This window comes from Peromyscus californicus, unplaced genomic scaffold (assembly GCF_007827085.1).
Source record: "Peromyscus californicus insignis strain IS unplaced genomic scaffold, ASM782708v3 Scaffold_14__1_contigs__length_90479793_seg_2, whole genome shotgun sequence".
Classification (NCBI taxonomy): domain Eukaryota; kingdom Metazoa; phylum Chordata; class Mammalia; order Rodentia; family Cricetidae; genus Peromyscus; species Peromyscus californicus.
This window is the reverse complement of record NW_026294436.1, coordinates 75,847,547-75,870,528: the sequence shown is the minus strand read 5'-3', so window position 1 is coordinate 75,870,528 and position 22,982 is coordinate 75,847,547. Positions and strand designations below refer to the sequence as shown.

The following is a 22,982-nucleotide window of genomic DNA, read 5'->3' as shown; positions in this document are numbered from 1 at the left end:
GGTGTATTTCAATCATTCTAACTGATAAAGGCTAAGAAGGTGATGGACAGTTGAGGGTAGCAGGCCAGCACCAGCTGCTCAGCATGTTTACACAAAACCCAACATAGATGTGCAAATATAATACTTTATTACAGCTTACAGGGACAAAGTAAAATAACTCCATTTTTTTTTTTAAACAAAAGCTTAAAAGCTAGCAGATACTAAATCCCGAAAGACAAGATTTTGAACATGCTTACTGTCTTGATGGCAAAAGGTGCACTAAAAACTAGACTATCATCACTTTACAGTTTCCCTTTGCATATAAGACTTGGCTAGCAGGAGGCTGGGAAGACGGCTCAGTTAGAGGAGGACCTGAGTGTGAGCCTCAGGACCCACAAGGGAAGCCAGGTATCCCATGTAATCCCACACGAGGAAGGCAGAGACAGGAGGGTCTCAGCCTTGCTGGCTAGCCATTTTACCCTACTTTGGCATGTTGCAGGCCAGTGAGAGACTATCTTAAAATAAAAGGTAGATGGCTCCTGAGGAACAATACCCAAGGCTCACCTCTGGCCTCTAGACACACATGTCTAGACACACACACGCACACGCACACGTACACACACACACAGATAGTACACACTTTGGACTGAGATCTGACTTCTGCAGTCAGATCAGCTTGTACAAACACACACGCACACGCACACACACACACAGATAGTACACACTTCAGTCTGTGAGACCTGACTTCTGCAGTCAGCCAGATCAGATTGTACACACACACACAAACACACAAGCACACGGATAGTACACACATTATAAACTGTGAGATCTGACTTCTGCAGTCAGCCAGATAAGATTGTGCACGCGCACACACACACACACAGATAGTACACACTTCAGTCTGTGAGACCTGACTTCTGCAGTCAGCCAGATCAGATTGTACACACACACACAAACACACAAGCACACGGATAGTACACACATTATAAACTGTGAGATCTGACTTGTGCAGTCAGCCAGATCAGATTGCACACACACACACACACACACACACACACACACAGAGTACACTATAAACTGTGAGATCTGACTTCTGCAGTCAGCCAGATCAGATTGCGCACACATGCACACACACACACACATACACATACACTTTATAAACCGTGAGATCTGATTTCTGCAGTCAGCCAGATCAGATTGTGCTTGGCAGATAAACACAAGGCCCAGAGGAGCTGCCAGATCTTCTGTCAAGAACAGTAAAGAAAATAGATCATCTTTATTGGAGCTCTAAAAGCTTGTGAAAAGTGTCTGTGGCCACAGGTTAACATTGAACAGTAATTTATGGGTTAACTATCAAAGAGAAGTGTATGAAATGGGGCTAAACTCATATTCATTAGGATATAAAAACTTTTTACAGAGGTTTTCAGGAATGTTAGTTTGCCAACAGTGATGTTTATACCAACACCACTCAACACCCCCCAATATTAAAAAGGAACAATTACTAATTTGATAAAGACTAACCAGGATCCTTAGCACTCCACAAAGCACTGAAAACTGTGGGCATCATGGCACCATGGTTAATACTGTCCATGAAAACCAAAGTTGAGACCCTTTGTTTACTGCAAATCTCACTGGCCATATCTTCACAATCTGTACACCTCTGAGGCAGTCATCTAGTACACCTAAAATAACTGTAATGAGTTAAAAATTTAAATTGCCAAGACTTATTGTCTTAATTTAAAGCATTTTATTAATAAAACTCACTGTAGAAAACATATGTAACTTACTGCACAGCAAGGACTTAGTAAAAATGCCGGCAGTCTGATTCTACTACTTTAGAAAGCGGAGGGAATTTCTACTTCTATGAAAGTCTTTCACTCGACATTGTGTACAGGGCTTATCAGACCTGCTGTGAGCGTCACTGACATGTGTACAGGGCTTATCAGACCTGCTGTGAGCGTCACTGACAGTGTGAGCGCCATGTCACACTGCTGCACCACTGTACCAGAAAGCATGACCCTGCAGCCAACAGTTCATCGGCTTCCAAGAGTGTGGAGTTGGGGGGCTCCCAGGTCTAAACTGTGCCTCCCTATGCTCTGGCTTCTGCATGTTGGAGGTGAATGACAAATAGCTGTAGAGCTGCCACTTCCTTCCAAAGACTGTTTTTTTAAAATTTATACAAAACTGGTTCAACAAAATGTCACTCCTGACCCAAGGGCCTTCTACTGTCACTAAACAGAAAGGAAGACAGGGGGACAGAGGTACTAGCCAGGGTCTGCCACCGCTTTGTCTGTCTTTGAGACAGGGTCTTGCTGTGTAGCCCTGACTAGCCTGGAACATGCAGTGATTCTCCTGCCTGTCTCCTAGATGCTGGCATGAAAGATGTGCATGGCTGCACCTGGCTCATCTGCTTTCCTGGGGGCAACCCCTCTACAGAACAGGGGTGGGCTTATATAAAGGACTTTGACCATTTTTCAGTTTTTGAGACAGGGTTTCGCTGTGTAATAGTCCTGGCTGTCCTGGAACTCACTCTGTAGACCAAACTGGCCATGAACTCAGAGATTTGCCTGCCAAGTGCTGGGATTAAAAGTGTGGACCACCACCGCCCAGGTTTTGTTGTGTTTTACAGATAGGGTTTCATGTAGCTCAGGCTGGCCTCAAACTTGCTATGTTACTAGAGCTGGCTTTAAATGGCTAATCCTGCCTTCACCTCCCAAATGCTAAGGTTACAAATATGTACCACCATTATCTGGCTAAGAGCTTTGCCCTCTTATGTGAGTGACCTGCATTTCTCAACTATTTCCTCAACAAAGTATAGGCATATCCCACAGCTCAGGATGGCAGTGAAGTGGGTCTCTATATTAGTACAACTCAAGAGCATCATCAAGCCTCTTTAGAAGCTAATGTGGCTGGACACCTGTGAATGAATGACCCCGTGATTTCTAAGAACTGATTAGCTCTCAACAAGCACAGGCTTCTCCCACTGAAATTAGGCCTCCAGAAAAGGCAACAACCTGAGCTTTGCAAGTCCTGGTAGGTCCACTGGATGGACTGAAAAGCACTGAATTCATGTCTGGAGAGCCAAGGAGATGAACTACACTTCAAAATGCTGTTCACTTTACCAGGACTCAGAAGTTATTTATGTCTTTTTACAATAAAGTGGTTAGACATCAGTTGTCAGGAAAATATTTTCATTTTAAAAAACTGTTGTAAACTTGTTTCTTCCAACCTGTTTCAAGCATAGAGCAAACTCAGAACCCCAAGCACAGAAATGAACAGCATGCAAACAGTTACGACTATCTTTACAGCCTCTGAGAAGACAGGAAATTGTGTGACCGAGCAACGGAGTCAGAGTTCGAGCCTGAACTTAGCCAGTAGAGGCAGGTGGTCTGAAGAGTTGTGTTCATTGGGAAGTCCATTCACAGTCCACAGGTCTTGTTCTGTAAGAAGCGACAGTCTAGCCAGAAGTTTCAAGCCACCAACCAAAGCCACTTCAGCTCCTGGTTGAGGAAGCACATTTTAGTGAGACTGTCGTTAAGCAGACAGGTTTGTTCCTTAAACAGTGAAACAGAACCTGCAACCCACTAGAAAACTAATATGGAAGTTTTTATAGTATAAAGTTTTATGAAGTTATAACTAACAATCGTTAAACTGTAGAGTCACATTATTTATGCCAGGTAATTTTTCTATTTCAATTTATAAAATTTACACCTTTGAAAGATTAATGTAATAAAAAAATGTTAGAGGCAGGCAGATCTCTGTGAGTTCCAGGCAAGCCTGGTCTACAGAGCTAGTTCTAGGACAGGCTCCAAAGCTACACAGAGAAACCCTGTATCGAAAACAAACAAAAAATGGTTAAGAATTTGCAAGGGGAGGTGGTGGGTGGAGAGATGGCTCAGAGGTTAAGAGCACTCACTGGCTGCTCTTCCATAGGTTCTGAGTTCAATTCCCAGCAACCACATGGTGGCTCCCAACCTTCTGTAATGAGATCTGGTACCCTCTTCTGGCCTGCAGGGAATGCATGCATGCAGAACATTGTATACATAATAAATAAATCTCAAAAAAAAAAAAAAAAAAAGAATCTGCACTGGGTGGTGGTGCTGCACACCTTTAGTCCCAGCACTCAGAAGGCAGAGGCAGGCAGGAGTTTGAGGCCAGCCTGGCCTACAGAGTGAGTTATAGGACAGGCAGGGCTACACAGAGAAATCTTGTCTCAAAAAACAAAACAAAACAAAAGGTTAGGAATTTGACATTGACAACCACTTAAGAATGATCCACCAAACCACTCTAACTGCATAGAGCCAAGCTTGGCAGGGGCTGCCAAGGTGACTACAGGGTAAGGTGATGTGATTTGAGCCCAGTCATTCTCCACTCAAGTGAAAAGTAACATGCTCTTTCCTCTTGAGAGACTGGAGCTGCTGATCCCTGATCAGACACTCTCCTGCCACCTAGTGAACTCTGTAGGTATGGCAACTTCCAGACCTTACTGTGTGAAGCAAGACCAGGGCACACTGGGTAGGTGGTTTAGTTAGAGGAATTAGGTCACTGAGAAGGTATGCCCAGATGGAACAAATTGAGAGACAAGTAGCATCAGAAAAGGATGTGGGGAGTCTGCCGTGTCTAGGACTCCAGATATTTTCTGAGTGTTTTTAGATTTCCAATATCTCAATGTTTCCTGTTTTAAATCCTTCAGTTGGCTTATTCAACCTGATTTCTTGTTGAGCTGTAACAGAAATGTACTGCCCGTTTCCATTTCTGAAAATAGTCACAAGCTTTCTCCCTCAGGTCAGCATGACCAAGTGTCTGTTGTGGGCAGCCTAGCCTGGCCTTGCTGTGAAGGTAGCATGTCTTTTAACCTAATGAATGCCAGAGCTGGTGACTTTGCCATTTACTCAGTGGCTGCCACAGGAAGGCAGGTGCTGGGGATGTCTTTCTGTATGCTATGAATGTGTTGCTCTGATTAACTGATGAATAAAATGCTGATTGGCCAGTAACCAGGCAGGAAGAAGTATCGTATAGGTGGGACAAGCAGAGAGGAGAATTCTGGGAAGTGGAAGGCTGAGTCAGGAGACACTGCCAGCCGCCGCCATGAAAAGATGTTAAGTACTGGTAAGCCACAAGCCATGTGGCAACTTATAGATGAATTAAATGGGTTAATTTAAGATATAAGAACTAGATAACAAGAAGCCTGCCATGGCCACACAGTTTATAAGTAATATAAGTCTCTGTGTGTTTACTTGGGTCTGAGTGGTGGTGGGCCCTGGCGGGACTGGAGAAATCTCCAGCTAGAGGCAGGATTTATGGTGAGAGTGGATGGCTAGGACTTAGAACACTGAAGGGACAACTGAGGATGCAGCTCTGTAAGAATGCTTTGGGCTGTTACTGCCTTGCTCTTTGCAGACAGTGAAGCCCTGTGCAGTTGCACTCGTGGTTTCCCCATCTCCTGTCTACATGGAGCCCTTCCCCTTCGTGCTGAGGACTACGGTTCTCTCTGCTGCCTGCATTCTAGCAGCTGTGGTCCCCAGCCTCCTCACCTGGACCCCTGGCAGCGTCCTCCTTTTCTGCAGAGTAGAAGATATAATCAACAGTTATGGCGCTTTGGGAATGGCAGGTGGTCACCTCTGGAAGTCCAGTGTCAGGAAGGTAATGAGAATAAACAGATGACAAGCTGAAGTGGTGCCGGAGATGTGAAGGCACCCTAAAGCGGAGAGAGAAGGGCAGTATTCACCAAAATATTCATAGTACAAAACATCTCATCTAAATTACTTTTCCTCCATTGCTAGACTAAGCCCAGGATACTTTTATTATTAAACTTATTATTGTTTATAGTCTTTTGATTTTGTTTTACAGACAAGGTCTTACATTATAGCCCAGGCTTGAGTGGAACTTACTTTAACGCTTAGGCTGGCCTCAAATTTGTGGCACTCCTTCTGTCTCAGTTACTTGAGTACTGGTATAATATGTGTAAGCCATCATGCCTGGCATTTTTGTACTTGAGGTTTCATTATGTAGCTCAGGCTAGCCTTGATCTTACTATATAGCCCAGGCTGGCCTCCATTTCATGAGGCTTTCACTTGTGCCTCAACTTCCCGAGTGTTATGATGACCATCCCCAAGTCAGGTCTCCTTTCCTGATGCAGTGGATGTAAGTGAATGGCTACTAACACCTAGCAAATGACAACAAATGGGAACCAATATGCTAATTAGACCTCAGAATTATACATGTTTGAGAACCTCCATTCAAACAACAAGCATACAATCCTAAGACAGCTTACACTTTTGGTTGTGTTTTTAAGGATGCTCTAAGTGGTCAATAGTGTACAGGGCTATTCAGGACCCCTTGGACCTCAGCTGGCAAAGAAGTGAGATCTAGTTAGTGAGTCAAGGAAGACTAAGGATCCTACTGAAATCAGGAAGATACTTTCCTGTGATCTGGAAATTTCAGAGTTCCTGGGCCAGTTCAGGCCCACATGCTGTTTCCAGACACTGCCTAAACACTCCAAGCATGAAACACTGTCTTCCAAGCTTTGGCTTCCTGAATCCTCACAACCCAGCAGTCGGACCTGGAATTCATGCATATTTGTCTTAAACCCAGTGGCCTATATAGCTTGGAATAATATCAACTTCATTTTGGATCCAAGTGTTTTCAAGTTAAATTTTTTTTTGGCATGACTCAGTTAGTCAGGGACTGTCTACTGTTGCCCTTCCAGAACTCACTTTTCAGCTGACACTAGGACCTCTGTCTTCTCCAGCTGAGCTTGTGTCAGATCGCTATCTGAAAGAGCAGAGGGAAGCATATCAATCCAATGTGCATACTGTTTTGTTCTAGTTTGCCATAGCATAGCTATCTCTAGAGCCAGATTCAGGATAGGTCTAGTTTCAATGTCTGGTTAAATGTTTGATCCTGTGGTCTATATTTTGATGTTCTACAGAATCGAGGGGTGAGGGGGAGAAAATGCAAACAACTCTAAGGCAACAAGTTATTCATGAACAAATAATGTTGGAATTTAACTCTTAAAAAGGAAATTTGGAGTACATTAAAAGAAGGATGAGAAAATAGCTATTTATATTAATATACATGAGCATTCATGCCCAGATACTGAAACTTTGAAATTTTAGCATTATGTCTTCAAAGAGAAGACCATTACCCAGAAGACTGCCAAAATGTACTATAAACACTCACCTGTCTTTTCTACTCTGGGAACCTGTTGTGCCTCATATACACAGTTCTGTGAGATGCCTAGGTTTGGGGGCCAAATTGGAATAGATAAAATTCTCTGTCCCCGTGAAGACTGTTCCTGGCCAGATACCTGCACAGAATTTCAACAGGCATCTTAAGTGAATAGACTTTAACTAATTTATGTATTGAAAATTTTATATCTTAATAAAAGTAATCACAAATGGTAAGCAAGCCCTTCATTTTTATATAAATGACTGCTTGTGATTACAAACTTCCATCCAAATACAGTTCAGACAGCACTGTCATTTACATGGAAATGATAGGCTTTTCACGCGCTTGTTTCCCTCATTTGAACATCTAAATATCTACAGCTTCCCACTAATACTGTCTTACTCTTTCTGCCACCTATAATAGTTTCTATTGTGTCAAATGTAAAACTATCATTGAAAATTCTGTTGGTGGAAGACTTATTTTGGTTAAACACTGAAAATCAAATGGTCTAAAACAAGCAGAGGGAAGCATGGGAATATCATTCAAAGCCCAATAAAAATAATTCTACACTGAAGAATAATAAAGTATTTCAGCATTACACAAGAAAAGCCATTGTTATATAAAGGAAAGCTTACACAATGAATATTAAGTGACTATATTGACCATGTCCGGCATTCAGAACTCCTCCTACCCCCCATAAAAGGGGGCTTTCAAGTTATCCTTGTCTCTCAACACTTTTCTTTCTACCAGCTAATTCCTTCAAACAGAATGCGTCCATAAGTGGAAAAGACAAAATCAAACCAAGTGAACAAAGCCACATGTTGGTAACTGTAGGAAATCATGCCATCTTAGCAGAGTGAGGTATTAGATTCCACACAGCCATGCAATAACCATCCTCACTCCAACAAGGACCATTCCCCTCATTCTGGCAGAGCAGCTGAAACCCACTTTCTACCAGATGAAGTTAGCACTTGCCTTTCCAATTGCAAGTCCTTCATAGTTCAATTTTCCTTCCTTTATGAAACTATAGAGTGGAGAACCAGGAACAGAATTAAAGTCACCACACATGACGATGGGACAGAAGCTACCGTCTTTCCGATGGGCCACACTGGAAATCTCTGCTAGAAGCATTGCCAGCTGGGTCAGCTTTATATCACCTCGCCGTGGATTGTATAGCAGATGTGTGTTAGCTACACAGAGGGAGGGAGAGGCGGCACGTGGGATTTTGGGTTGCAAGAGTAAAACTAATCCAATGTTGTCTCTGTCCAACAGAGGAATATCACGGCGGCAGAACTCTACTGGGTTCACTGACAGGAGTGAAAACTTGGAATGTTTGAAGCAAATGGCACAGCCATCAGGTTTCCTTCCTGTCTTCATCTTATATTCACAGTGATAGCCTAGAAGGAATCAATTTAGAAAAGAGATTGCATGTCAAAACACGGGTGGAGCTAGAGTTTTCCTGCCTGGCCCACAGTCAGGACAAATCTCTCTCACCTGCCAGTCCCACAGCCGCTCAGACCCGACCAAGTAAACACAGAGACTTATATTGGTTTCAAACTGTATGGCCGTGGCAGGCTTCTTGCTAACTGTTCTTACAGCTTAAATTAATCCATTTCCATTAATCTATACCTTGCCACATGGCTCGTGGCTTACCGGCATCTTCACATGCTGTTTCTCATTGTGGCGGCTGGCAGTGTCTCTGACTCAGCCTTCCACTTCCCAGCTTTATTCTCCTCCTTGTCCCGCCTACACTTCCTGCCTAGCCAATGGCCAATCAGTGTTTTATTTATTGACTAATCAGCAACACATTTGCCATACAGAACATCCCACAGCACACGGGATGCTAGTACGTGTTAAAACCAAAGTTTAGGGCTAGAGCTGGGGATGTCAGGGGAGACTATGGGCCCAGCTAACCTAAGAGTGTTTTAACTTCAGCACTTAAGAAGATAAATTCTGTAATATCTTAATTTTTTTTCCTTTTTCTCTCTTTTGGTGGTGGTAGAGGTGTTGGGGATCAAACCCAGGGTCTCACACATACGAGGCGAACACTCTACCATAGATCCACATTCCCAGCCCAAGGGTCTTCTAAGACAGGGACTCACTATGGATCTCAAGCTATCCTTGAACTTACTATAGCTCAGAGTGGCCTTGAACTTCGGAGATTACAATGAGGCCACCACACCACACACCTTATGTCTAACTTCAAGTAGGGAGCAGTCTCCCCCGCTTGTAATGCAAGCATTTGGAAGGAGACAGGTGAATTACAAGTCTGAACCAACCTGGGTCATACAGCAAGACCTCGTCTCAAAGCCAATATGCATGGTAGGTTTCTTTACTGGAAGACTTCACCCTCTCACTCAATCACAACCAGGACACTAAGGCCTTGCAGTAATTCTGATCTTTTTGCCCCTTTTCCTTATCTCACTCTCTGTGGACCATATTGCCTAAATCCATGTCAACATCAGAGCCTTTCCTGTGCTAGCTCTGCTGGTTAGGATGCTGTAGGTACAGCTGGACCTTCACCTCCTCCAGATCGTTGAAATCTTTGTTCAGACTTCACACTGTCCAATCTTCCTGCTTTCCTTGCTTGCCGTTCACTTACTTACACACATCCCACAAGGGAGGAGGCCAGCTGCTGAGACCGGTGCTGGGCTTACTTTCTAGAGCAGTGTAAAGTATATGCAGGCACTCAGAGGCACACCTGCTAAACGAATGAACGCCACGTGGGCAGTTTTCATATTTCCTGTCTATAAATCAAACTCTAGAAGCACCTTCACCAAACAAGGCTTTCTCTTGTATCTGTTAGGTCATGGTAAAACCTACTGTTGGAGGCTGGGTCCCTGATCTTGTGTAGTACAGACCTGCAGAGTGCAGCAGCTGAGTGACTCCTGGAAACATTTCCCTTTTAAGATCAGATCAACATGAAATTTCTAGCAGAAATGCCTCAATATCACACTCTCAAAATTAAGAGTTATCCTAAAGGGGCTGGAGATGGCTCACCAGTGAAGAGCACTGGCTGTTCTTGAAGAGGACCTGTGTTTAGTTTTAGCGCCCACATGGTGGCTCAAAACTGCTTGTAACTGTAATTCCACAGGAGCCAACGCTCTTTTCTGGTCTCCAAAAGCTTGAGACTCACACATGGTACACAGACATACATGTAGACAAAACACTCACACACATAAAATAATAAATAAATGAAATTTAAAAGTTATCCCCAGAGCTGGGGAGATGGCTCAGTGGTTAAGAGCACTTGTTGCTCTTCCAGTGGACCCAGGTTTGGTTCCCAGCACCCACATGGTGGCTTATAATCACCTGTAACTCCAGTTCCAGGACATCTGACACCCCTTTCTGACCCCCATGGACATTATGAATGCATTATGAATGCAGGCAAAACTTACACACATAAACATAAATAAATCTTAAAAAGTTTAAAAAAAAAAAAGGCCGGTCAGTGGTGGCACACACCTTTTTTTTTGTTTTGTTTTGTTTTTTGTTTTTCGAGACAGGGTTTCTCTGTGCAGTTTTGGTGCCTGTCCTGGATCTTGTTCTATAGACCAGGCTGGCCTCGAACTCATAGAGATCCACCTGCCTCTGCCTCCCAAGTGCTGGGATTAAAGGTGTGTGCCACTGGCCTGGGGTGGGGGGAGTAGGGGTGGTGGTGGTGGTGGTGGTGCACACCTTTAATCCTAGCACTTGGGAGGCAGAGCCAGGCTGATCTCTGTGAGTTTGAGGCCAGTCTGGTCTACAGAGCTAGTTCCAGGACAGCCAGGGCTGTTACAAAGAGAAACCCTGTCTTGAAAAACAAACAAAAATAAATAAATGAATAAAAGTTATATCCAAATATGTCATGCATTTTTGTTTAAAAAATTATGTTTTAATAATGTAAAACTCTGCAAGAATAAATCTGGCCAAGCAAATAAAGGTTACATTGTACCCAGTGACTCCAGACTCGGCCTGATTTCTGCTCCATAGTGATCTTCTTGGACTTCCTGCAGACAAAGCACCTGGAAGAAAACAGTGATTTGCATGAAAACACACAGATGCAAGTATGAATTTTATTGAACTCTGACAGTGTGGAAATCAAAGTGGCATATATACCTTTTCTTAATTTTAGAATAAACGAATGCTTTTATTTATTTTTTGTTTGTTTTTTTCTAAGACATGGTTTCTTTGTGTATCCCTGGCTGTCCTGGAACTCACTCTGTAGACTTGGCTAGTATTGAACTCAGATCTGCCTGCCTCTGTCTCCCAAGTGCTTTGGATAAAAGGTGTGTACCAACAATGCCCATTTTTTTTTTTTTTTTTTTTTTTACTTTTTGAAAAAAAAATTATTTCTCTCAAATATTCTATATCACAAGAAATATGTTTCTAAACATCTTATACCTCAAAACCATAGCCCATACCCATATGGAATAGTACTTTCATCATTCAAAATGGTCTATTTCCTAAAAGAACTTTTTTATATGTGAGGTTATTTTTCCTGAATTTCCATGTTCAACATGACTAAGCTTTTGGTGTCACTATATAACCCAGAGCAACCTTGAACTCAGAGTGGTCCTTCTGTCTCAGTCACGTGCTAGATTATAGACATATGTCATCATACCTGGCTCGGGTCCTTTCTTTTCTTTAAAAGAGAATTTTGTTGGAGATTTTATTTTTATTTTAGCTATGAATGCTTTGCCTGAATTTTTGTGCACGATGTTCATGTAATGCCCACAGAGGCCAGAAGATGTCAGATCCCCTAGAACTGGAGATACAGATGGTTGTAAGTTGCCATGTGGGTGCTAGGAATTGAACCCAGGTCCTCTAGAAGACCAGCCAGTGTTCTTAACCACTAAGCCATCTCTCCAGCTCTGTGGGTCCTTTCATAAGAGGCTGGTTTCATTCCAGCATCCCTCCTGCCAAAAACAAAACAAAACAAAAAAACCCTGTCTCTTTAGCTGAGCATGGTGACACATGTCACTTGGCACTTGATTGGGAAAGACAGGAAAATCAAGAGTTCAAGGTCATCTTATGCTACCAAGGAAATTTGAGGCCAGTGTGAGTTATCAGAGGTTCTGTCTTAAACAAAAAAAGCAATTTGCATTCTTTAAATGCTATCATTTTACCATGTAGATGAATTTTTACACAAATTACTGAAATTTTAAGTCCATTAATTTTACTTAAAATGCTTCCAGTCTGATTCTCAAAGTTGACCAATACTTAAATACTTAAAACTTTCAGCTCTTTTGAAAAGCTAGGTGATTATATTGATCAGCAACTAATAACAAGGAAGCCACACCTCGAGAACAACATGCAATAAAACACGGCCCAGGAATGTACAATCAACCACACTCTCCTTACAGGAAAAGCTCCGATACTGCTTTGCATACTTACATCTGCGTCAAAATGTTTGATTTCCTTCAGAATATTGGGAAACCGAAAACTCCAGTGTAACACTGGACGTCGGCAATGTCTGTAGAGGTGCGAGTTATCCTCTAGTAAATCTTGTGAGAGTATATTGTAAGACATCACTGAAAAGTCAAACTTTTCTTCATTGTCCTCACACGTGGAGTCAACATTTTTGCCGTCTAGATCCTTCATTTTTTCTTTATTATGGCTACATAAATACTCCCAATTCCTTTTTATTGTTCCTGTTAAAATATATTGGACAAAATAGAAAAGAATCAATCAAAAGGAGACCAGATAGTTTCCTGTACACAAATACTTCTTTACTTAACAAAAACTCCCACAGCTAATGAGTAAAATGCTTTCCCTTGGAAATAGCAATATAACAGTGACTAGTGACAAGCTGTCATCAAGTGGGCTGCCTAGGCAGGAAATCCTAGCACACCTTTCTGGAGGCTGCATTTTCCCATTTGACTCTGGTTAAGACTTCCATCAGTCATGCTTAGCATTCTTTAATGCAATGAGACTCACCAAAGCCAGCTTTCCAGAGATGATTTCCCAGAACATTTTATTCCCTATCAAGATCATCAGTTACCTTAGTTCAGAATTCTGGTTTATGCATGAATGGAGGGTTGTATAGAATGACAATCTGTGGGACCAGTGTTTAGCGTCTAAAATGTTGTAAGTGGGGAAGTACAGACATAATGAATATAATGAATTGTTACAAATTATAGATGACAAAATGAGCCCTGTAATACAGGGACACCAAGACAAAAGTTAGCATGATGTTACAGAATGCTCTAGACAAACAGCAGAGGCTGGTTAATGAGCCTTTCATACAACCACCAGGAATGCACCATAGATCACACTCTGCAAAGACATAGCATTCTCTGAAAAAGCAACAAAAAGTGGATAGAAAAATATGAGATTCTGCAATTACAGATACTCAACTGAGAAATTACTTTCTGAGGGTACATGTGTGTGCACATACACACATACACTCACACCCAGGTGTGGTGGCACACACCTATAGCTCCAGCACTCAGGAGACTGAGATAGGAGGATTGAAAGTTCAGGGTTAGCCTGGCCAACATGGCATGTTCAAGGACAGCTTGAGCTACATGTAGTGAGATTAGAACAAACAAACACACCAAAAATCCAAGGGCTGATAATTACTCAGTGGTTGAGCACTTATCTGACAAGTAGGTTCAATGCCTAGTGCCAAAAAACAGCAAGTGAATAATTCACCTTTGATTTCTTGTCTCATTATGTCACATTAGTGAGGATATGCTTAATGTCATGGAAGCCACGAAAAAAGATGGAACATTTAGTTAACTACAAACTTCAACAATGAGGAGAAAACTTAACCAGAAGAGAACAGATTTGGAGATGGCTGGCCAAGCACCTGAGAGTAAATGACAGCTTTCAGCCACAGACTTTCTTCCTCTATCTTGCATACAGGTTTCATTTCACTAGATTACAATGCCTAAGATTCTAACTGAAGTTACCTGAGCATGAGGCTCACACCTGTAATCCCAACACTCAGGAGGATAAGGCAGGAGAATTGCCAAGAGTTTGAGGCCAGCCTGAGCTACAGTGTGAGTCCCTGTCTCCAAAACCAAACCAAACCAAACTAAAAAGGAAATAGATTGAAACAATAAACTTACATGCAGAGTGAAAAGGAAATACTGTTTTAAAATAGTCTTCTACAATGACAAGGTTTTCAAATCAGAATATCCATATGCTACATCAGCTGCCAATAAAGTACATTGTGGGAAGTTCATTACAGCAGGGTGCTCTCCTCAGTATCTAAGTCTCTGCCTGCTGCATAGAGGAGCAGACATTTGACAGACAGAGGATAAGTGTGTGATTAGTGAGGGCTGGATGGGGTGAGGGAGCTGATGGTATGAAGATGCTAAGGGAAGGGCTCCAGAAAAAGGTGGAAGAAACAAAATCAAAAGAGAGAGAAATCTTTTCGACAATACAGAATTCTGCCCAAAGCAGCCTCAGGCCCATGTAAGGGAAAAAAGTTGGCCCTTCCCTATCCTGCACTGAACATGGAGAATCCCACCCCAAAGGCTTAAAATTAAGACTAATGGTACTAGCTCCACAGAGATACACTGACAGTTACAGGACCCCACAATCTGGGTGTGTCCCATGATGGTTTAGCACAGACTGAAGTCTTCATAAGATGGAAGCTCCATCATGCGACATGCACGCTTTCACCCCCACTACAGCACGATCCTCTGTCACTACTGTGATGAAATAGGAAAAATGCAAGTCTAGAACATTCAATCGCTGTTCCTTATAAAATATGTACATAGAGTGTACATGAAAACACATCGAGATTATTATGGTCCTGGTAATGACTTTGTAAGGGTACTTCTTAATAACCTGGACCAGTGGATACCTGATTAATATGGTGGTTCCGAACTCCTACAGCTTGTGGAGCCCTCTGGCATTGCTCTTCCTGTCCCAAGAACACCAAATCTCTGCTGAGGGAAACCGTCCATCCTAACCACATTTGTTTTTACTAAACAGGCACAAGTGTGTGCAAACGCTAGGTGCCATGGAGGACTGCCTCAAACCACTGACACAAGGAATAGTCTCTGGCTGTCACATACTTTACAACAAATTCACACTGCAAAAGCTTATATACCTTCCATGTCAGGAGGAACAAGGTGATCACAGCAGAGAAGAGAGATGAATCAAAGAAAGGAAGCAATAGGCATGAGCAGGTATTGGGGTGCCTAATTAAAGAGTCATAATTGTGTCACACAAATCCTTCAAATACTTTAAAGTGATAGGCAAATTAGTAATGCTGTTCTCTTGATTGAAATGTATTAGTGAAATATCGGAAGTCACACATATGGCTTAACGAAGAGCCTTTTCCTTATTCTCAACACCTAGGAAGAATGGACAGATAAAAAGTCAGGTAGCAATCAGAGATTATCAGTATATAAATGTAATTCCCCATCCAATTTTCGGAGCAGTCTCTATGAAACTCATAGTATGTTAGGCATGTAGACATACCTCATTTTGTCTTTAACAGACATTCAAAATAGATGTTATTTATTACACTAGAAAACCAAGGAGCAGAGGTTAGGTGACCTTTCCAAGCTCATGCCACAGTGGCAGAGCATACATGAGGGTATGGAATGCTTCTTAAACTTTATCATGCTTATGGTGCATGTCAAAATTCAATCTGAGAGTACACAGAATTACCAAAAGGTTGCAAGAAAGGAGTATGAATTGGCCTAATGAACAGCAACACATACATAAAAAATAACTGGGTCCTTCCGAGGACCCTGGTTTCAGTGTCTCATAGGACTACTTACCTCCATATGCTGTAATTACATATTACACAGATTTCCACTGCCAAGGACTTAGTGTCTACTTACATGTGTTTGTTTATTTGAACTAGCTCTTTATAACTGTAGCAACTAATCAGTTCTGCCTTGGGACCCCAGTGAGTCCTCCAGAGAACTTTCTGGTAACAACAAGGAGCCTGAACCCTAAAAGCTCAGGAGCTCACTGTCAGATCTCCCACCTCTGTCAGCTCCCTACACACCAGCTCCCACGCAGCCTCCTCTAAAGGTCAGTAAGAAAGGCAATCCCGAGCTCTTACATACCTCAGTATGCACTGGGATTACAGTGGGGTGGGAGTACATGAGTTGTCTAGAAGTAAAAACAGCACGAGAAAAGTAGACCGAGTCAATACACTTTTTTAAGAGTTCCACAAAGTTGACTAAGCTATGGCTCCCTTTCTAAAAGGTAATAATTCTGACTCTCTCTCTCTTGAGTCTCTCTAGGACTGGGCACATGGCTCAGCGCAGAACAAGTATAAGATGCTGGGTTCAATCCCTAGCATTGAAAAAAAGAAGAAAAACATATTTGTAAGCTATTTATAGACTCTAATTTGGGAAATACAGATTTACCAAGCTAAAATCTTATCCTGTAACATTTTATTTATGATTATTTCTAATAAAATAATTCTTTTACATTATATATTTAAAGTTACTATTAAAATGAAAACACAAAATTAAATTTTTTTAGACCAGTGATTTCTACTGCCAATCTCATCTCCAAGTCACCAAAGGATCTTTTCAAAAACTGCTGGACACAAAAGCGGTTGTTAAAATTTGTGTTTTTCACTCCTTCTGTTTTCTATTGTTATTCAATCAGTAATTATCTATTTTATATTCTTATATAGTCTACTTAAGTACTTACATAAACTATATAAACCTACTTATATAGTCTACTTATATAGTCTTATAGTCCTTTTCTACAATTATAGAGAGAGACATAGTTAGTTGAAAATAAAGACACCATTCCTAACCCAGAATAACTACTGGCTAAAAATAAACACTAACATTTCTAGAATATGGAGGACAGCTTCAAGGTTAGATACGATTGTTTCAACTGAGTCTATGATTACATCTGTCCCTTTACCAAGATAAACATTTCCTTTACCATGGTGTTTTCTTCGTTTGGATGAGGGCTCATCTTTGTCAGAGTTCATGATGTAACTGGAGAGCCGGATCAAGGATGTGTTGTTTAGATGGTCAGGTCTCCAATTACAGTACTGAAACTGAGTTCCAGATTCAAACAGAAGAGGTGGTCTACAGTTCAGTGAGAAATGCCTGCTACTGAAGTATGGGTATGGCGAACGTGAGTAATGTCCAGGCCACCTCAGACAACTGGAAATGTGTCTGTTCCAGCAATACCTCTGCAGATCCTCCCACGGTGAGGTCCAGTCTCGACCCAAACTCTTCAGAGGATAGGGAAACATGGAGTACCTGGAAAAAATAAAGACACTCCTTGAGGTACCACTTTTTGTTCAGCTATAGTATACAAAATCCAAACTATTTTCTCCCAGTGAGATGTCATCTCATATTTAAATTTACTTCTAAATCTGTGAAGGATGGTCAGTCGGTAATGGCACACACCTTTAATCCTAGCACTGGGAAGGCAGAGGCAGGTGGATCTCTGAGCTCGAGGCCAGCCTGGTCTACAGAGCAAGTTCCAGAATGGCCAGGGCTACACAGAGAAACTCTGTCTCAAGTGGGGGGGGGGGGAGCGCAAAACTCAGGCTGGAGAGCTGGCACAGCAGTTAAGAGCACTGGCTGCTCTTCCAGAGGACCCGGGTTCAATTCCCAGTACCCACATGGCAGCTCACAACTGCCTGTATCTTCAGTTCCAGGGGATCTGAGCCCCTCACAGAGACAAAAGTGTACGTAAGGATGAAGGGGAAAGCGCCCACAGTTATATCAGCACCATCATCTCATGTTCTCACCTAAACCACTATGGATGGTATTCCAAATACTCAACAAGAAATACCAGTTAGGTTCCCAAGACACCCCAAAAAGTTCATCTACAATAAAACTGAGAAGTTAATCCACTAACAAATTAGCATTCAGATTTCTAGCACCAAAAACTCAACAAATAAATGTTAGAAAATGTTATATATATTTTTCTAATTGTACCGTTCATCTAACAATGTAATGCAATTTTCTGATCCTTGAATGTTATTACCAACTATTAGGATATAAAGAAATGAAAGTTAGTAGTTAGATATTATAATAGAACTTGTAGTTATATTAGGTATGTTTTCAAGATTGAGTAGATATATTTTAGATAGACAGGTTATCTTCAAACCCTTCAGAGATCTACAGAATATGGCATTTAAAATGTTTTAATAACTTAGAAAATTTTTCTTTTTTGTTATGACTACGAGACATGTCGGCTCCTGGCAGTACCAATCTACTTCAGAGAAAATATGGGCATTGAAGAAACTGCATATGGAGTTAACTTTCATTGTGGCAAAAGTTAGTCACTGGACAACAAAGTATCCTCGAATCAACAGGACAAAATGGACAGACAGGACATAAAACAAAGGATTACTGATTCTTGCCAAAACAAGTGTGGTTATGGCTTTATCAAAAGGCATCTTCAGAGGCCAGGACAATATGGCACCATCCCTGAAGTGGCCTTCGCAATTCGAAAAAGGTACAGTGCCCTTTTCTTCGAAGGCAGCTGAACAGGCAGTGGGCCGATGGCCTCTGATGTGCAATGGAACAGCAGCTGAAACAGTTATTCTTGAAGAGTAACTAAGCTCACGCCTCTCAATAGTAGACTGGCATTTGATGGAGGGATATGGAGAAGAATGGGATGCTGAGATGAAGCCATATATACACAGCCAAGAAGAATGGACAGCTGAATTAAAAAACCATCAACAATTTCCAGAATTTAAAATCCTGAATCATGACATGACACTAGTGGAATTCAGGTGTTTCTGGTACATGGACTACTCTCACTCAATGTGAGGTTGAACTGTTGACCTTGTGTACATCCTACTTCACAAATGAGTCTGTCAGATATGCTAAGCCTATAGGCTGAAGATGATGCCCCAGCACTTCGGAGAAACCTCAGGTGACTGTCCAGACAGCTGTCTGTTTCTGTCAACTCACAAATTTTTTGGAAGTTGCTTATGTGCACTTCCTGTTTTTATTTTTGTTAGCTAATATTATTTCCTTCTTGGGTCTCTGAGGGAGTTGAAGATTAGTTAGTTATAGTTGAAGTTTAGTTAGTTATAGTTGAAGATTAATTAGGATACATTTTGGACTTACCAAAATAGGATAGATAATGAAATTATTTTCTCTGAATTTGTCAAATACAAATGGACTAGACATTGTTTAGGTATTTATTACTTGTATATATTGTATATAGTTATTGTACTTTTGTATATAGTTTTTCTTATATTAGTTATAAGCTTTTTCTTTTTTTCCTTTTTATTAAAATAGAAAAGGGGAAATATGGTGATATTTTATTTGTATTAAAATATTATTTGTATGTTAATAAATAAAGTTGCCCGGGGGTCAGAGCTATTAGCAAGCCATAGGAAAGCAGGGCAGTGGTAGCGTACGCTTGTAATTCCAGCACTTGGTAGGCAGAGCTGGGTAAGTCTCTGTGTGTTCAGGGATACAGCCATTATTGGATACACATGCCTTTAATCTTAATACCAATCATGGAAAACCTGGAGGCCTATACAGACAGGCTGTGAGGAGGCGGTCATGTGGTTGGGTTTACAACCAATGAGAAGGCAGGACAGGAACTCTATATAAAGACTTTAACACAGGGGTAGCTCTGGTTCGGAGAGGTAGGACCACCGCAGGAGGAAGGGTAAGGTTTTAGCTCTTAGCTCTGACCTCTTGGCTTTCTTCTTTGCATTGGTTCTGTGTTTATTATTTAATAAGAAGGTTGGATACATCTACAAATAAAACCTATAGCAAATATAACAGTTAAATATGACAAACATATTAGAATGTAAGAAAACGTGTGTCTCCTTCCAACTTGAGTTTAGAGTAAAATGTTTTAGAACAGTATTTTTATACCGAAGTTAAATTCTTCCTAAATACTGGTAAAGCTAAAATATAAAAATCCATGGAAGGGTTCTGACAAACTACTGCCCTTACTAAACAATGGGTGGGGAACATGATTTTCCATTCTTTCCTCAGTCTTAAGCATACAGTCCTTGGGGAAATTAAAGAGCATAAGGACTATTTTCCAGGATTCCATCTATACTCCAGACTCGATGGTATCAATTTAAGCAAAGCACACTAAGATTATTTCCTGTGTGTGAAGGAGCATATGCTTACGTATACACAAGCCAGAGGTTCACATCAGGTATCTTCTCTATTGTTCTCGACCTTATATTTTGAGACAAGATCTCTTATTGAACTTGGGAGCTGGAACTATTGAGGTGTCTAGACTAGCAGCTCAGCAAGCTCTGGGATCCTCCTGTTCCTGCCACTCCAACATTGGGGTTATCAACACCACATGACACCATTCCCACCTGTTACATGGATCCTGGGGGTTCCAACTCAGGTCCTTTTGCTGTACAGCAAACACTTAACCAACAGAGCCATCTTCCCAGCTCACCAAGCTTATGCTTAATAGACACGCTGCTCTTAATTGAGTTCTTAAAAAGCACTGAACCTGTTGGGTGGTGGTGGCGCACGCCTTTACTCTCAGCACTCAGGAGGCAGAGCCAGGTGGATCTCTGTGAGTTCGAGGCCAGCCTGGTCCAGTGAGATACAGGACAGGCACCAAAACTACACAAAGAAACCCTGTCTTGAAAAACCAAAAAAAAGCACTGAACCTTACATATTGACTCCTCACTGCATTCTCTAACAAAACGTTAGGATTCAGAGGACTCCATTCCCTGGGATTCCTGTATCAACATCTACTATCACTAATGGGATTTTGCATAAGTTGTATTTCCTTATTACATGTATTTTTATTTGAAAATATTTAGCTTTTATTATATATATGAAACTTAATAGTCTCAAACAGCTCTCTAAATCAAACTGACTGTAAATCTTTAAAGGCACAGCATGGGCACTAGCTTGCCATTGACTGCGAAAGTCATTCAAAGGGATTTCAGCACTCAGGCCTTTTTATTTTTAAAATTCAAAAAGAATGTTTTGAGCCAGGCCTGGTGGTGCACACCTTTGGTCTCAGTACTCAGGAGGTAGAGGCAGGTGAATCTCTGAGTTCAAGACCAGTCTGGTCTACAGAAAGAGTTCCAGGACAGCCAGGGCTACACAGAGAAACCCTGTTGTCTCTTAACACGAACCAAAACAAACAAAAACCCCTCACAATTTCTTTTTTCTTTTTGAGATAGGGTACCATGCAGGACAGGCTGGCCTTGAACTCTTAACCCTCCTGCTTCAACCTCCCCAGTGCTGGAGCTGCTGTTTTCTATCTTGATATGTGACTATACTGCCACCTGCACTGTGACACTTAGTCTTTGGATCGGCAGCTATTTACACCACTACTGTTTTGGAGGGGCACTTTAAGCCGGGTCTCTACCCAAGAGATGGCCTAGCACGATGCCAGGCACACAGCTGGTACTCAGAAAACACTGTTGAACTGAACTGCCAAAGGAAGAAGGCATAATGGAGTTAGCAGATCCCAACGGTTTATGTAATGCTACTGTGCTATTTCCCACGCGTGGTACACCAGACGGTTTTAAAGGTTATGCAAACCTTTGGAATTTTAACATCCCAATCTTTAAAGTTTATTAGAGAAAAACACAATCAGTGCATCCAATCTAAGATTCTGCGGGCACTACATTAATAGAGGCAGCATGGACTGTGGCTCTTTAAAATTTCAAGTGCATTATTTTTTTCTTTTATTTTTGGAGGCGGAGTTTCACTCTAATCCAGGCCAGCCTCAACATCATGGCTATCCTCCTGCCTCAGCCTCCTGGGTGTAGAGATTACAGGCGTGAGCTATCACGCCCGACTCTCAAAGAACGCATTCAAAGAAAAAGACCCAGGATGGAGCGAGAACTATAGAGTGCCGAGGAAAGTTGGCCTCCGCTTGACCGAAGTTCGCGAGCAGAGGGCACTGGCCCAGCCACCCCGGGGCGCGCAGCCTCCCTCCAGGCTAGGCCTCGCGCGCGGGCGGCGGCGAGCGTGGAGGCCGCGCGAGGCCAGCAGGACCCCAGAGGCCGCCGCCCGCCCGGCCAGCCGCCCGCGCGTTACCTCTCCCTCGGCGCAGCGCGCCAGGCGCGTCCCCGCCGCGGACCCTCTTCCTCCGCCTTCCTCCCGCGCCCCGCCCCGGGCCGCCCGCCCCTTCCTCCTCCCCCCGCCCGCCGCCTCCGACTGACCGGCCTCGCCCCGCCACACAGCGGCCGTAGCCCCTCCTCACACAGCGCCACGTCTCCATCTTGGCACTCTGCGAGCGTCCAACGCCCAGGCCCGCGGCTGCGCCTCAGCCCCGGCGGCTCACAGGGTCCCGCCGGATCCCCATCACTCGGCCTCGTCTCCGGGCCGGCCGCTAGGCATGCTGGGAGGAGCGTCTCGCCGCGAGCTGAGTCGCCATCTTGCCTTCTGGGGCCGTTCCTTCGGCGGCGCGACTCCAGGCATGCGCAGAACGTGCGCAGGTAGCCATTTCCGCGTAGGGCAACACTTCGGACCGCCTCTTAAAGACGCAGAAAGCTAGTGCCCGACGGCTTTATTAAGACTTCTGAGCTGGTGCTGAATGAGACTTGTTGTGTTTCTCTCTCTCTCTCTCTCTCTCTCTCTCTCTCTCTCTCTCTCTCTCTCTCTCTCTCTCTCTCTCTCTCTCTCTCTCTCTCTCCCTCCCCCCTCTCCCCTTCTCCCCTCCCCCTTCTCACTCTCTCTCTCTCTCACACACACACACACACACACACACACACATTCCTCTCACCTTTGTCTCTCTGTCTCTCCCTCTCTCTCCCCCTCTCCCCCTCCCCCTTCTCACTCTCTGTCTCTTTCACACACACACACACACACACACACACACACACACACACACACACACCTCTCACCTTTGTGTCTCTATCTCTTTCTTCTCTCTGTCTCTCCTCACCCCCACTCCCACCTCCTCTCTCCTGGACACATTTAATTCTCTGA

At 42.7% G+C, this 22,982-nt stretch overlaps 1 protein-coding gene across 7 annotated transcripts; it reads right to left on the bottom strand.

Moving 5' to 3' along the window:
- Positions 1-110: 110 nt before the first annotated feature.
- Angel2 (angel homolog 2) lies at positions 111-22,506 on the bottom strand. Of its 7 annotated transcripts, XR_008218081.1 has the most exons (11): positions 17,011-17,125; positions 16,170-16,215; positions 15,197-15,443; positions 12,526-12,782; positions 11,084-11,153; positions 8,125-8,546; positions 7,162-7,288; positions 6,696-6,753; positions 5,514-5,677; positions 1,928-3,479; positions 111-1,885 (listed from the first exon to the last, which is right to left on the bottom strand). XR_008218081.1 is itself a non-coding variant. In XM_052737994.1 (9 exons), the coding sequence occupies exons 1-9, from the start codon at positions 22,270-22,272 to the stop codon at positions 3,328-3,330; spliced, it is 1,635 nt and encodes a 544-aa protein (XP_052593954.1). In that variant the 5' UTR covers positions 22,273-22,506; the 3' UTR covers positions 111-3,327. The 7 variants fall into 7 exon arrangements, 1 of the variants encoding a protein (XP_052593954.1); XR_008218078.1 differs by lacking the exons at positions 15,197-15,443; positions 16,170-16,215 and adding an exon at positions 22,214-22,506 and having other exon boundaries at positions 17,011-17,336; XR_008218079.1 differs by lacking the exons at positions 15,197-15,443; positions 16,170-16,215 and adding an exon at positions 22,089-22,169 and having other exon boundaries at positions 17,011-17,336.
- Between the last annotated feature and the right edge of the window lie 476 nt (positions 22,507-22,982).

Excerpts from the sequence above, each read along its gene's own strand:
- Angel2 (XM_052737994.1), bottom strand. The coding sequence starts at position 22,272 with ATGGAGACGTGGCGCTGTGTGAGGAGGGGCTACGGCCGCTGTGTGGCG. Across the intron at positions 12,783-17,010 it reads CAAACGAAGAAAACACCATG|GAACAATAAAAAGGAATTGG; the intron begins GTAAAGGAAATG and ends ATATTTTAACAG. Across the intron at positions 7,289-8,124 it reads AAGGACTTGCAATTGGAAAG|GTATCTGGCCAGGAACAGTC; the intron begins GCAAGTGCTAAC and ends AATTCTGTGCAG.